The sequence below is a fragment of the Crotalus tigris genome, unplaced genomic scaffold (assembly GCF_016545835.1).
Source record: "Crotalus tigris isolate CLP2741 ecotype Arizona unplaced genomic scaffold, ASM1654583v1 scf7180000019154.1569036, whole genome shotgun sequence".
Taxonomy (NCBI): domain Eukaryota; kingdom Metazoa; phylum Chordata; class Lepidosauria; order Squamata; family Viperidae; genus Crotalus; species Crotalus tigris.
Genome location: NW_024097404.1, coordinates 832,447 through 848,984, shown reverse-complemented (window position 1 = coordinate 848,984; position 16,538 = coordinate 832,447). Strand labels below are relative to the sequence as shown.

Genomic DNA, 16,538 nt, shown 5'->3' with positions numbered 1-16,538 from the left:
ATGTGTTACTTTTCCCGCGCCAGCACCCGCGCATGCGCACGGCGCTGGCGACAGCCTGTCTGGTCCCGGGCAGCTTTGCACCTGCCCGGGACTGCCTGCAAACGCCCGAGCCGTTTGCAAGGCTCGGGACATAACAGTCATCATAACTTCTAGAGGTTTTCGGTGCCATTATAACTTTTAGCGGTTACTAAATGAAGGGTAGTAAGTCAAGGATTACCTGCACAAATATTTATAGTCCCAAGCTACAGCAAAGTTACTTGAAAAAAATGAGCTGGTAGTGGTTAAAGCTTGGGTTCTCTGTGATCAATTATATAAATTCACATTTGATTAATGAACAAGGGATACAGAAGCACAAAAATATGTAACTATGTGGAACAGTCCTTTACTCATCCTCCAAAAACCACAAGCCAAACATCATTAAACATCCAGCTCTAGATAGAGGCCCAATATATATTTAGAAAGGATTCTTAAGCTAGCACACTCTCTCCCCACTACACTGGCTGGCTAAACTAGGTCAATCATAATTGCTAAACCATATTGCCTATGTTCCTTCTCAGATTTTAGCTGGCCTGGAAGACTGCAAAAAGGATTGGTTGAGACTTCAGCCTTTTTTATGCTTAGCCTGAGTGGGCACTGCAAATTTAATCAAATACACAAAATGTCACAAACATGGGGGAATGCAGATATTGTACTAATGCTGTTACATCTTGGGAGATCTGGTCAGCTTCTAAAGATAGTTGAGATTGCATTGTTAATTGTTTGAGATGATTTGGACAATATCAAAAACTTCCATTTCCAAAGAGCATCCAGATCATTTCTTTCCTTTTTGCTATATTTTTTTTTATTTCGCTGATTTTCTACCCAAACTAGCTCACCCTAAGCCTTGTTTTAAGTCCAAGCATTGGTTTGTCAATCAAGGAGAAATCCTTTTAGGGAATGGACAATTTTCACAAAATAAATTCTCCGATAGCAACAGAGGTATTAGCAGGATTATATGTGGGCAAGGACTTCATGCTGAAAGGGCAGCCAGAAAAGGAAGAGGCTTAAAGAGGACATGATCTGAAACTTGACCCTCCCCTCCCCATATTCTCTCTCTCTCTCTCTCTCTCTCTCTCTCTCTCTCTCTCTCTCTCTCTCTCTCTCTGTTTGGGAAATGGATCCCTGCTGGGATTTCCTTTCAAAACTGACTTGTAACCTGATTTAAGGTCAGATCATCAACAAGATCATCAACCTTCTGCATGTGTTTCATGCATGTATGGGTGGGTGCATGTATTGGGCATAGGGTGAAGCAAAAGGTGCACAGTGTTTGTCCTTAGAGACAATATAATCAGTAGCTATAAGGGAGAAGAGGCAATGATCTGATGGGGACTATGGAGTTTCCAAATGTTCATAGTGCAGTTGCTCTAAAAATGCTTCTTGTAGTCCAATCTGAGAAGAGACACACCACTGCTGTGCAAAAACTGCAGGAAGACAAACAGGGGGGAAGCCTTGTCCTACAGCAAAACCAAGGTAAAAAAAAAAAAAATGCATTGACTGGGGAGTTTGCAGTGAGGGGTTATCTGTACATCTCCCTTAGTAAGTGTTACCTTAGCAGAATGAGGGGATTGGGGAATGAAAGGAAACAAAGCAGGTTGGGGTTTTTTAGTTTGTTTGTTCTTTTGTTTTGTTTTGCATACATATATATATATATATATATATATATATATATATATATATATATATATATATATATATATATATATAAAACATGCAGATAGCCCAGGTTCGAATCTCAGAAGAGTAAGTTTGGCTGATGAGGGTTAAAGGAACCCGAAATAGCTATACCATTCTCTCTTTATTCTTTGTTAGCAAAAACCTATATATATATATATATATATATATGTCTGGATAAACAAGAGTTTAATCAAAAAGAGGAATATTACTTAGTCTTAGCTCCTTTCATTTTTTCCTTTCAGTCTTATTTTTTTCTGCCAGCCTTTGGATGGAGGCTACAGGGTGTGGGGCTGTTTTAATAGTGTGTAAAGCAGCACATCTGTATGGCAATGTTCTCTGTATGACAATGCAGCTGGGAGCAATACAAGCATACAGCAAAACATAGGACTAAGTGCAAAAGAACACATTGAGGCTACTGTTGCAAGGATTATGAATGCAGATAGTCCTAGCTCAATGTGAGATTTTATCAGAGCACCCGGATCTGCACTGTAATTTTTTTCTATATCTTTTTATCTACCAACTGGATTTTTGCAGCATGGGCCTGATAGTCCTAAATTTTATAGCATAAGATTCTATACCTCTAAAGTTTAATCCAGAAATCACTCTTAATTTGCAGACAAAGCCAGTGAGGGAACAGACTGAAATGGGCAATGATTCAGTAATTCTATTTCCAGCTGCTGCTATAATAAACAAAGAGAAGAAATATCTCATGTGTCTATATAAATACGATTGTATTAGCGTGCATAGTTGTGATTAATAAAAGGGATATCAGAATGACACATTTATAGCTTCATTCAAATCAGAAGCCTAGATTGTGTTTTGCAGAGGGTATAAATTTTAATAGTGACTTAGCAGATTTTATAGTTGTTGCTGCTGCTATTTTTTTCTATCTGATTTTGGAATTAGGCAAAACTTGCATTCCTATTTGTATCATGAATACTATTCACTGATTAAGTGACATGCCACTGAAGTTTATACAGATTTTCCGTATTATTGATTTTACTTCATAATAACTTTCCTGGTGAGATAGTTTAAGGTGAGAGAAAGTCCAAAGTCCAAAGTCATCCAGAGAAATTCATAATTGAGCAGAAACTGGAACCTGATTTTCCCTTTCCTTCTCTATAACATTAAGCCACATAGGTTCCTAAAGCTTGTTCTTCTATCCATCTTATTATGGGGGTGTGCAGGGTGTCCACAGGGTACAGTCAAAAAAAGTCTCACTTAAAAAACAGGCAGAGCTTTTATTGCAGAGTCTTAATTGCCATTTTGGCTTTTTTGACCATACCTAGTGGATATCCTGCAGGGGTGATATGTTTTTAAATTAAAACAATTAAAGCCATCAGATGGTAATTCAATAATATCACCAGAGATAATGTTGCTGATGGTGGGATGAAGGTTTGTTTGTTGTTGTTATGAGAGAGACAGACAGACAAACAGACAGACAGAGACGGATGGAGAGAGAGAGAATATTTAGAGAGTGGTGGCTAGTTAGACAAAATGAATTTATTTAACTCAACAGAGCCTTAATGCCTTTATTTTTTAGACTAACTTTGCAAAAAGTATAAATGTAACTTTTTAGAATCAGAGAAACAAGAGCATCAACAATTTGCTGCTGAATTTCATCAACATAATCCTAACAGACATTGGGACTGCAAAACTAAGGTTGGGGCCTTGGGCTGGTCATCCCATCTTTTATTAATCTTTTGTGAGACTGTTCTTAAATCATCATGTACAGTTCCAGACATGCAATTGTGTTTGATTATCAAAAACTGAGTAGAGAAAAGTTTTTCCTCCTTTGTCATCATTAAAATCAGAGTAAGGTGTCTTTCCATGCAGAGTTAAAACAGCTGTATTCCTAAGACAGTTTATGTGATTTAAAGGCTTCTCCAGTTGCTTTTTCTGTTTTGTACAAATATATTATCTACATGGCTAGTCATGGCTTCCCTTGTGGATACAAGTAGAGGCTATATGTGTGGAAACAACTGGAAAACATAGATCTTTCTGAAGGATGTGACTGGTTTAATCGTTCAAAGAGAGTGGTGTGCTCACATCATCTCTTTCAAATTCTTTGCATAGTCCTAAACACTTTTTTATCCAACAGATAATTAAACTGTGGAATTCACAGCCAAAATTATGTCAAAATAATAGCACATGCATCTGTGAATGATATGGCAGTCTCTAAATTTGATATATAAAGGAAAATAAATAATGATGTCATCTTGCAAATGGCGTATTATGTAATGACACAAGCATTGATGATGGTGCTATGCATGTTGATATTTGTTTCCCACTATCCCTCTGAACTGTTCATTGTACCAATAAAGATAATTTTAAAAGCAGACCAGTTAAATTCATGGAGAATAGAGCCATCAATGGCTTATAGTCTTCATAGTGAATCTTATCTCTGGAATCAAAAGCAGCATTCCTTAAATGCCATTTAATAAGGATCAACAGTGGAAAAGAGCCATAACCCTCATGTGAACTTCCTGAATGCTTCTGTTGGCTACTCCATGATGCAGTCTTTCATAGTAGGGATCATAAGCAGGACCCATCTCATCCTGTGGTGATAGATTTATCTGTGTAAGGATGCTTTGTCCTCGGTTTGCCCTGGCTTTCTTCTATGCTTTGCAGTTGGAGAATATTTTGCATAACTCATGGCATAAGGAGGATAGATCAGCCTGGAATAAAATTGTGGTTGCTAGCCATTCCAATGGGGGTGTAAATAACTAATGAATAACTAACTAGTGAAGAAAGGCTCATAGAATGATATAGCAGAAATGTTTTTAGTATATAAATCTACTAAAGTCCTCACATGAGGGGAATTAAAGCAATCACATAAGGATGATTATTTATTCTATTTTACTAGTAAACAGGGAAGCAATATGCTAGCCTTATATAATATGAACAGATTCTGTGTTGGTTTGGGCTGTTGATTATAAAGAAAATGTATCACTTGCAGTGTATCCAGCTATTTTGATGTTCCTTCAGCAGCTGATTCAGCCATCACTCCCAGTGGTCTGCTTGGGTCAGCTGCAGCAGGCAGGATCAATCAAAGTGTGCCAGGCTATGTGTGTTTGTTGCCAAACAAGGAAAAGCCACAGCAATGGACACAGTGGAAGATTTTCCCTTGAGCCAACACGTTTCAGAAATGATCCACTGGGAGATTCTGTTATTGTTGTTTCTTGCCAGCCTTTTCATTTCTAATCCCTTCCAACTTTTTTTTATTATTATTATTATTATTATTATCATTATCATTACTATATATATATATATATGTGAATTTTGTTTACAGTAATAAAATCTAATAGAAACTGAAATTAAAGAAATCATTTGCTTCAGGCATCAAGTCACAAGACATAGGCACCAAATTAATCAGGAGCATTATGTAAGTTTATTTGTTAGTTTGACAATAAGAATTTACATCAACTTCCACTCTGTAAATAGTTTCTAATAATTTTTTGTTGCATAATTATCAGAAATCTTCATGCATTTAGTGGGAAGGCATCAATAAATCAATTTTGGGTATTATGGTTTGATTACAGTACTTGTGAAGTTTGACACTATGAAACAGCCAGTGCTCTTACAGTATTTCTGAATGCTCTGAGGTAATTCAGACTGAGCCATACTGTAGTTAAACAAACACATGACTATCACACACTGCAATGATAATTTATCATTCATGGCCTGAGCTATCCCAGTCATAAGTTATGTAGTACCCAGAATGGAAAATGCATTTTTGGAATGCTGCAGCTTCTCTTTGATGATTATCAGTATACAGTTGTTTGAAAGCATATACTGCTTAATGTATTCCTTTATGGAGACTGAGTTTAGCAATGTTATATTATTCTGTACTTTATTTTGATTTATGCATTAAAATATAAGATTTTAAAACATAAAAAACACATTTTGGCACTTCCCATATGTTCTTCCAAAGCACAGAGAAGGTTTGGGTTCAACTAACTCTCTTGGTAAACTCCCTTGATAGAAGGTCTGGGGGCTAAATTGTATGATGAACAGTTGAGGGAGTTAGATATGTCTAGCCTAGCAACAGGAAGGATTAGGAGGACATAATAACTGTCTTTTTAGTACTCGAAGGGTTGTCACAGAGAAGACGGGGTTATTTTCCAAAACACCAGAGGGAAGAACAAGAAGTAACAGCTGGAAGCTTGTTAGAGAGAGATCCAACCTAGAAGTAAAGAGAAATTTTCTGATAGTGAGATCAATTAATCAGTATAGCTTGTCTCCCGGAGTTGGTGGGTTTTCCCTCACTGGAAGTTTTCAAAAATTAACTGGACAACCATTTGACCGGGATTGTATAAGGGCTCTTGCCTTGCACAGAAGGTGAGACTAGAAGATCTCTGAGGTCCATTCCAGATCTATGTTTCTGTGGCTACCAATTGCATGGATCCATCCTTAATGTACACAATTACATATAATAAACCTTTTCATGGCCATAATTAAAATGCACCTCCATTTCTATGATCTGCTATTTGTGCAACTTGATTGTTAACCAAACCCCACCATTCAAAGAATTTGCCTATATTTGCTCAGCCTAGCACTATCACACATTAAGGAGATTGTTAGTTTTCCATCAGAAAATGATACTTGGAGGAAGAAAAAAAAAAAACCAGGATAATCCATGAATCCTCTTTCTTAACTTGACCCCATTAAACCCTTCGAATAGCATCATCTTTAGCCTTGTGGTTGAGGAGGAATAGAATTCAGCAATTAAAGCAGCAAAATATACATAGCCAGGATAGAACAGCCATCTGGTCTAGTCACAAAACAAGGCAAATTTAAGAAGTATACTCTTTGACTTAACTCCAAAGCAAATCAAATGTATTATTTTAATCAAAGATCAGCATACCACTCTCCCCTGGTAAAACTGATAAAATAAAATTCTTGCAATGAGTTTTGACTACTACTCTAGTTGCACTAGTTGTTGCCATGCTTTCACAGCAGCCACACAAAATTTGGGTTTTGTACTGATCGTAGCATAGTTTGAGCCTCACAAAGAGGATTGGGATGTATTGCATCAGGAGCAATGTGTAATCCTTACACAAAGTGCTTTTTTTGTAAAAAAAAGAAAAAAAGAAAAAAAGAAAAAGAAAGAAAAGAAAAAGGTGCTGGAACTCACACATATCATATAACTCGCCTTGCCTACCCTACAAGGTTCCATCCAAAAAAGGTGCCGGAACTCAGTTCTGAGGGTTCTATGATAAAAAAAAGCCCTGCTTACACAGATCCCCTTAAAAACTGCAGTAAAACATTACATGTTGGATGGTTTCTATTTCCTAAGAGTCATAAGAGCAGATGTGTTCTGTTAGTGAGCATTTGCTGAATATTCCCTATATGGAAATACAATGTGCCTAACTTTAAAAAATGTCTTTCTGAATCCAGGGAAGTTTAACCTGTCTAAACAGTGTGCAGACTGCCATGGGCCTCTCATTATCAGGCAGGACAGTTCCAGGAAGGAGTGCTAACTTTGGTTTGGTATTCAGCATCAATCAACCTTTTAAAGACTGTCTTTTTGCCTGATCAAACCTTATGATAGCAAATCTGTAGTGAGCACAGAACACCCCCGTCTTTGATTTACTGTTAGTATCCATGATGAGAAGTGGTTGCCCTTCCAAATTAACAGAACCAGACCATTAAGGAAGAATGTTACCTCCAGTCAATTTGTAATAACTTCTATTTTGGGCACTCCTGTTCTCAGGCCTACCTACTGTGTCAGTTCAGAAGGTAAAGAAGATGATCTTGACGGAGTGTGTGTGTGTGTGTGTGTGTGTGTGTGTGTGTGTGTGTGTGTGCAGCCTGGCTGACAAGAGGTGAAACATATTTTAAATCTAAATAACATTTGGAAGTGGCTTAGGCAAAGACTAGGAGGAGGAGATGCAGCAAATTAGATTTGCAAGGTTCTGCCATTAGTATAGCCAATCTCAGCAAAAGTAGTTTTAATCTTCCTGGGGAATAGATTTCTTGATTGGTCTACCCAATGGGTAGACTGACAACAGTCTTGCAAATCTGATTGTGTTGGACTTAAAATATTTTCATACTTTGTTGCCCTCACAACAGATCTTTTGTACTTCGATCAAGGTCATCTTCCTTACTTTCTATAGTTGGGGTACACTTTACAGCTGATAGAGTGGACCTTAAACATTTTCTCTGTGTAGACTCAAGAGAATCTTTCTACATAAAAAGTCCCACTTGATCATCATATAAAGTTTGGGCAAGGATTTTAATATTAAAAAATTTTAGGGATGCCTTATTAATTCCTTTGGTTGCTTATTTATTTTAGAGGACTATTCCTTATCAATACAATATTTAGATGCATAGATTTTCTCCAGATATTAGGATGAAAAGTTTTTCCTAAATTTATGTCCTGAAAATACATTGATGATACCCTTCATCCTCCTCCATTGCTTAAATGTCCACGATCACAGAATATTGATCCTCCAAAAGGATCAGTTTTTTTAAAAAAAGAACTGCTTCTGAGGAAAAAAAGTGAAAGCTATGGTTCCAATTTCTCTGTGTAATTCCACAATTTAACTGGTCCAGTTTGACTGAGTGCTTATGAGCCATCAAATCAGTGTCAATCTTTAGTCATCACATAGATAAATTTTGTCCATGATGATCTGTCCCTAAACTGATCCTTCAGATTTTCCAAAAGTACACTTCTCACCACAGTAACTGAGTTCATCCCCTTTGGCATCTTCTTCTTCTCTTTCTTTCCATCTTACCCAAACCATTTTCCAGAAAGCTAGTAGTTTGCATAATATGTCCAATGTCATTTGTTGTCATTTGTGCCTTAAATAAGAATTCTAGGTTGATTTGTTTGATGGTCTATTTATTTGTTTTCTTGGCTGTCTATGTTGTTCTCCACAAAATTCAAAACTATTAATATCCTTTCCAATTTTCACTATCATACAGTGTCACAGGGAATATTATTGCCTGCCCTGTTGTGATCTTTGTAGGTGCAGACATATTAGAACATTTGAATATATTTTCCAAGGTCTTCATGTTAGCATATTCTTTTACCAAGAAAACCACAAAGATAGGAACATTCACACACAAGTACATAAAACTGGAAATAGTATGATTACAAATGTTATTTGTCATCTGATTTGGCTCTTAGATATATAGAAAAATTATGTTTCAGGAGTAACCATTTTGTAATGAAAAGCCAGCTTGTTTCAGCATAGATGCTGAATAGAATGCATTATGTAATATAGTCCTTGAAACTATTCAGTGTGTAACTACTGTATATGTAGCTATGTGTAACTAGGTAATTGTATAAATAATAATAATAATAATAATAATAATAATAATAATAATAATAATAATAATAATAAAGTTGGAAGGACCTTGGAGGTCATCTAGTCCAACCCCCTGCTCAGGCAGGAAACTATACTATTTTGGACAAATGGCTATCCAGTCTCTTCTTAAAAACTCTCCAAGGGCATATGTAAAACCTTGGTAAACCACCTTGTCATAGCAAAAGCTGAGAAGAATGCAATTAAATAGAGTTTTGTCAGTTTGTTTAAGAATAAAGAAGAATCTTATTATACTTTCACAGATCAAAGCATGGTTCAAGAAGGCACAATACTTCAGTTCTTATTAATTTGGAACAAATAATAGATGTTTACTATAAAGTATAAATATAACCTGAAGACTCTGCTTTGCACTTTCTCTTAATGCCTTGAACTTAAACTGCATGAACTTCATTCACCTTGTCCTCATTTCTTGCTAGTTTTTTAAAAATTTCCACATAAACTAGGCATCACAAATAGGAATGCTCAAGAGAGATTTAGGAGCATTTTGTATATACTTCAGTAGGCTTTTTTTTTCTATCTTGGGGGCCATAGGATCTGCAAAGGATTTTCTAATCCACTACAGATCTAAGGACTGGTGAACTGATGCAGTGTAGTTGGAATGCCTTGGTAAAAATAAGTATTTCCAATGGCAGATTCCTGCAAGTTGGAAGAGAATCAGCCTGAAGAGAACATATAAGTAAGCAATTGGTTAAGGAATTGGAAGAGCCTCCTAAAGGAATCCCTGGGAGAGTAGTAGATTTTAAGTGTGGAATGTATGATGTAAGATATTTAATGCTTGGAAACAAGAAACTAGAGATGAGTTTATAAAGTAAGGGCCACTGTTTTTGGTGATTGGATTGAATTGAACTGAAACATGAGAGCCAAGTGAGGTGGCATATTTTATTATGGTTGTTTATAACCAATGGCCACTTCTCTTTTAAGAAATCATGGCTCGTTATTGTCCCCAGGAAAGTTTGCAGAATCTTAAGGTTTACAAAATTAGAAATAAGATTTTACAACAAATTTAGGAAGATAGAAAAAGAGAGAGGAGGCAAGGCAGGGCAGGGCAGGGAGGGGAAGAGAGGTGAAGGAGAGGGAAGAAACAGGCAGAAATGAGAACTAAGCACACTCAGTAATCATTAAATGTGGAACATAGTTATGAGGTGACAATATACACCAAAATTAGGTCCAGATCCTATTTGTTTCTACTCACCTAATTTAATACTGCTTCTGTCATTTAATGTTTTCTTTTTTCCTCCAGGCTATGCGGTTCGCAAGCAACAAGTCATTACAACCTGCTCACCTCAAGGTATGTGGCAAACTAGCAAATGAGCTGATGGTTCCCTATGTTTCTGCAATTTTTATTCTCTAGAATAACATAAAAATTGTGAAGCACTTAAAAAGCTTTGGAAAGCAATGGGAAGGTCTGTAAAGGCACTGAATTCTGTTCATATATTCTAAATGAAGTGGAATTAATTTTGTGTCAAAGAGATGGGGTTATGCTTCCTGATTTTATTTAATTAGTTCCCAAGCTTCCCTATCCAGCAGGAAATTAACAGAGAAAGACATTTCTGTTGAAAGGGAAATTGAAAGGAACCTGCTGACAGAAAAATAGTGCTATGACCAGATCCTGGATCATGCAAGATTGTATTGGCATTCAAGCACAAACAGGCAGAACTTCTCTTAAAAGCTTGCTGGAATGATCAGGCCTGATAGATTCCAGTTCACCTTTAAAATGTACTTTTTGAGTTCAAAATGTGGACAGTGGCCTTGTCACCCATATTTAAAAAAAACCCAAGAGCTTGAAAGAAAATTGGAAATTAATCTGTTCCTATTGAGTAAAACATTAAAAGGAAATCCTTTAGATCTGAATTATTGAAGTAACCAGAGCAGGTCTACCTTAAACTGTTTTCTATTAGAGCTTATTTTTCATTCCAGCTCGCATCAGTTATGAATCTTATTTTCATGCAAATGGGAGAATGGTCTATCTTGACCAGAATAAAGTCTCATTTAATCCAGCATTCAGTCTCCATCACTAGTTAACCAGATGCCTCTAGAAAGTAGAGTTTCATGAAAATTATTTTCCAGGCCTTTGTAATAGAAGAGTTGTAGCTCAATGATACATGATGCTTTTACAAACAATACCCAGTTCCATTTCCAAACTCTTCAAAAGAGCTGGAAAAGACTCATGGTGGGAATCTTGGAAAGCTCCCACCAGCCATAGAAATCGGTACCTGCAATGCTCCCAGATTTTGAAAGTATAAAAAAATATATATAAGCTGACTGGGAAAGCCAGGAACTGCATATCCAAAGAATGCCCAATTGGGGCAAGAGGATTACAAGCCCTAATAACATTTAAAGAGGTCTTGAGGAAGAATGCTAATTGAAGCTCACTGATTTCCTTTCTTCTTTTTTAGTTCATTGAAATCAAGACACAACATTAGAATAAAATTCTGTCTGTTCTGTGGCTGAGTAAATGGATAGAGGATGCCTCTATCCATTAAAGAGGAGATAAAAACAGCAAAAAAAAAAAAAAACAGCTGTCAGAGGTAGGCTACCAGGCTAGGAAGCTAAGATGGTAGTACTTATAGTAACAAAGGGCTTTAATTGAGGAGTATTGGACTTTGATGTGAAATATCTTAGATGTGTAAATTGTTGTGTTTCTGCCCTGAGCACATGTGAAGTCCAGGAGAGGAGGATCCATTTCTTGTTTTGAGGGGATGGGGTGGTAAATCTCTTCCTTAGTGTGGTATTTTATTAGGGGTCTGGCCTCAAAGTGAAGTATTGTGATTTCCCTTATCTTGAAGAGGTTCCATTTTATATTTGCTTGTCAGTGCCAGCTGATTTCCTGGAGAAACTCATTTAATCAGTTGCAACCCAAGTGTCAAATGCCAGCAAAAAAGCTTTTATCTATATCTTTATTTGAGGTTGCTGGTAGATGAGAGGTGGTTGATGTTGATGTGTGACCTCACTAAGGGAGGGGTGGTGTCATAAGGGCTTTTATTGTTCCAACAACATAATGCATCTTCCTCCATTTGGAGGAGATTAAGAGGCATTTTCCCATTTTGTCTCTAAAAAATTCCTAATCCCATTTGCAAAGAAAAGAGGGGCAAAGATATTGCACACTGTGTAACCAAAAAGTTTTCCTGCATTTGATATAAACTTTATTGAGGCCAATGAACCAAAGATCAGAATTGGTAGCACTACCGCATGCAATTTACTATAATTTTTAAGATTTCATATACTTCCAAATGGATATGCTACCAAATGGAATAAAGTGAAGCTATTACATATCTCTAATCTCATTTCTTTTCTGGAAAGATGTACAAATGGAAAATAGTAATGTCTGTACCTTAGATAAAATTCTATGTATGACAGGATGTTTATACAGTAAAAGCCTACTTACTGTGGACAGAATTGATAATTGACCTTTATTCCCTTTTCCAATTTATGAACTTTCAGGCAATCTACCCTTTGTTCCCTGCTGTCCTAATCTCCTTGCACTTTTTCAGCAAACTTTTTGTCCAGGAAACAAATTTAATAAGCATAATTAAGCTATATCTCAAAGAGAATGAACAGAAAGGATTCACCTGTAATAGAAAGAAGAAGAAAAAATACCCCTTCCTTCTTCAAAAGAAAAGGAAGGACTGTCAGAGCGATTACTTGGTTTCATTGTTTGCAAAGAGACTACAAGAAATCCTAAAATACATCAGTAAAGGCCCAGAGGCTCTCAGCTAAATTTCCCTGTTTGTTGAGGAAATATCAAAGGCAAGGAGACATAGCTGTCATAACATGTCTTTACTTCTTGGCAGCATTTCATCCTTTGCAGCTCAATTCTGGAAAAAAAAATGAGCTGGATTAAAATTGATCCATCCCATAACCCTAATATAACTTTTCTTGAAAAGAAGCAGAAAGGTGGCATAGATATACAAGAAATCAGCTTCTGAAAAGTAATTCTATGTCTTTTACTAAATGAACAGATAAATGAACAGTAATGGAAATAATAGAAAACAAACAAGATCTGAAGGAACTTAAAACAGTTGAACAAAAAGTTGATGACCTTGTAAAATGAAGAGGTGAACCAGATATAAGCTTGCTGAAGTAACCTAGTTTGGGTAATGAAATGTCTGCAAGAAAACAGCTGGGCTCAGAGAGCACCGAGGACCCCTCACTTCAACCCTGAGCTACAAATATTCTCCTTGATTGGTACTGTGAAAATCTACTCGCTGAAGGCTTTCATCCTCCCCCCTCCACTGTTGTCTTTATTGTTCAAAGGCTGGAATGTGTGATGACAAACTGAGATGGAAGAAGAGAATTATTCAGTATTGAATGGAAGCTGATTGAATGGAAAGTTACTCACACAAGTTTATGCTGCTGCCTAGTTGTTGCCAAGTTTGTTCACAACCCTGCCCTTTCCTGTAATTAATTGACCTCAGGTTTGGAGGTTGCATAGCAAATTGCATTGGGAAAAAAGAGACGTGGAACTGCTTTTTCTGTATAAGTTTTCACTTTTTGTATCTGTGGAATAGAATATTTGTATGCTGTACAATCTGAAGTGTCTTTCCCAAAATTCACTGACTACAAAATTATTATTTATTTTAGGAACCCAGGTGGCAGTAGAAGTTCATAGTAACAATTCTACTCCACAATTATTCAAGAAGATCTCCTCTGACAAAGGTATGTGGCTTTTTAAAAACAGACTGCTTTAAAAAGAAAGAGAGAGGTTAGATTAAATCATACCATATTAGGCAGTGGGCATTACTCAGGGTTGCATCAGTAAATCCCTATTTTGTATCTGCATATCGCTATAAAATCACTAATTGGTTTTAGGCAAACTACTCTCTTTCAGCCTGAATTCCCCTTTCTGTAATATGAAGCCAATAATGATTTACTTTATAGACCAGTCATAAAGTTGACAAGAAGTAATGTACATGAAATGCTTTCAGTAATTGGGAGCACTATATAAATTAACAGAGTGCAGCACAGAAAAGGAACTAATTCTCAGCAATTCCTTGCTTAAAAAAACATTCTGGTTGTAAAGATTTATAGGTAGTCCATGTTCCCCAATTAAAGAAAGCAAATTAGCCTCAAACTAATTTGCAAATAGATTATTAGGGCTGTTCCTTTCCCCTTCATTAAGAAATCAATTCTATGAGATATGAGCATGTTCTTCATAATAGTAAATTTGACTCCTGGTAACTATTCAGATGGGTCTATGAAGGTTGGGGGTCAGGTTAGAGCTGTTTGTTTTAGGAAGTAATTTACTGTTGCCTTCTTCTCAGGTTTTTTTTTTTTTTTTACTTTTCCAGACTAGTGTGCAACCTTGAAAATTCCTTAAGGTCCCCCATCATAAACATTAGCCAAGTCTGATCATGCTTTCTTCATAAAGATTGGCCAAGATTGATTAACTACTGCAGCCTACAGATCCCTAATTCAATAAATAGGTTGCTTCAATAAAAGGAAAATAATTTTTTTTTATTGAGTTGCATAAGAAGTGCCTTTTTACTTAGCAAATCTTAAATGGACACTACCAAAAGTCCTTGTTCAAGCAATACTGTTAGATACTTTTTATGGGGTAGAAGAAGTAATTGCAGACATAGTCAATAGTAAATATTTTCATTAAAACTTCCAGTTCAATGGAAAAATGATACAAAATGGATGAGATTAAGCCTAAACATTATTGTCAATTCTCCATGTTGGTCAAATCTGCTTTCAGCTATAGTAAGTGATACTTAAATTCAAGATCAGTTTTTCAGATGTTGTATCCAGTATCTAATCATGACAGAGATTAATGTCCTAGATCAGGGGTATCAAACTGCCTGCCGCAGGCCAGATGCGTCATGCCAAAACCGTGCCCACCCCATTGCTGGCAATGAAAAAAAAAGTCATGATATGTTGCGACACGTCACATGATGTTGCGAGTTTGACACCCCTGTCCTAGATTCCCCACATCCCCACAATATTTATTGTAAGAGGAGATTTACAATTGATTCTGGTTTTCTAATTTTGATCAATTGGACATTCCAATTACATCCCATTTACATCCAATTTCTCTAAGCTTTCCTATTGTAATACTTGATAATTAAAAGAAAGAGTTGGATAGATTGAAGAGAGAAAAATATCGAAAATCATCTAGGGTCTAAGTAAAACAATAGGCCCATTTCAGATGAAAATTTTGCAAAGCTATGATACAAATAATGATTACATCATCAACTCCTTGATATGCATACTCATGAAAAAGTATATATGTTTGTCCCGAACACTGCTCAACATGTGTTATTGTGGTGGGGAGACTTGACTGTAAAGACTTTCTAATAGCAAAGAACTCTAACAGGTTCTCCAGCCTGATGTTTTCCAGTTGTGTGCTATCAAAACTTCCACAATTTTTCAAGCCAGCATATTAGAGTATGCATTTTTCTGTCTATCTAATTTGTTCATATTTCTTTCACAATTTCACAGCTTTTCAAGTGAATAGAAAGAGCAGACCCCGCCCACCCGGACAGAAAGATCAGCATGGTAACTACATTATATTGTCTGTCCCGTTTTTTCCAACCAACTGTCTGTATATATGTCTATCTGTGTACCAGCAAGAAAACTCTCTGAACACAAATCAGAATGGGATCAAATATGGCACAGCAGAAAATGTCAGAAAAAGAAAAAATGAGTTTGTAAATGGGTCAGTCCAGCCAGGAACTACAGAGAAGAACACTCCAGCAAATCCATCATCAATTCAGCCTTATGTCAAAGGCTCTTGGGCACTGAATTGGAATACTGCCAAATGCTCCGTTCTAAGCTCCCCTCCTCCTGGCATTTGCATCCTGCTCTGTTTTTTTGTTTTGTTTTGTTTTGTGCACGTATATGTGCACAAAACAAAACACAAACAACTAAAGAAAAAGCAGAAACATGCACACACTCACAGGAGGCCAAACACTTCATAATTACACTATAGAAAAAAAGAAAATGCCTCCTATGGCTATTTATTGCTGGTAAAGGAATTCCATGTATAATGATCTACATGCTTTCCCTATCTTGTTGCAGATAGAGACAACATCCACTGTCTTCCAGTTGTCTGGCATTTTACCAGTTTTCTGAGATTTCTCAGATAGTACATACAGCTTCTGCCAGATCATCTGCAAATTCCCTCTCTAATATGTTGCTGTTGCTTTAAGGGCAACTCCCAAGAACAACTCTCAAATCAAATAAGTTATGTATAAAAATGGAAAATGTTCACAGCTTGTTGTTCATCTTTGAATGTTGCCTGTGTTTAGTGACAATAAAAAATCCCCTGATAACCAATGGATGTATATTACTTACAGATAGAATGTGAGATTTAAACTCATTAAGAATAAATGAATATTCCCTGATTATGTTTTTCTCAATCTTTAGCCTGTTCTTCCCAAATGTCTGGGGAAAGATATAGTAATGGCACTTAGACTGCTCCATATGTAAGTGTGTTTTACAGCACTTTCTGAGCAGCTTACAATGTCAGCTTATTGCCCCCAACAATCTGGG

The 16,538-nt window shown here is 36.5% G+C and overlaps 1 protein-coding gene across 4 annotated transcripts in view; it reads left to right on the top strand.

The window, feature by feature from the left end:
- The first annotated feature begins 1,104 nt into the window (after nt 1–1,104).
- KY (kyphoscoliosis peptidase) overlaps nt 1,105–16,538 on the top strand; it is a 33,888-nt gene continuing 18,454 nt past the window's right edge. For 2 of the 4 annotated variants that reach the window (XM_039360096.1, XM_039360095.1), the window contains exons 1-4: nt 1,226–1,509; nt 10,288–10,335; nt 13,629–13,703; nt 15,486–15,542. In XM_039360096.1, coding sequence (XP_039216030.1) covers nt 1,362–1,509; nt 10,288–10,335; nt 13,629–13,703; nt 15,486–15,542 — 328 coding nt within the window. In that variant the 5' untranslated portion in view covers nt 1,226–1,361. Of the gene's footprint in view, nt 1,206–1,225; nt 1,510–10,287; nt 10,336–13,628; nt 13,704–15,485; nt 15,543–16,064; nt 16,231–16,538 lie in introns of those variants that run through there. The other 2 variants (XM_039360098.1, XM_039360097.1) reach the window with 2 other exon arrangements.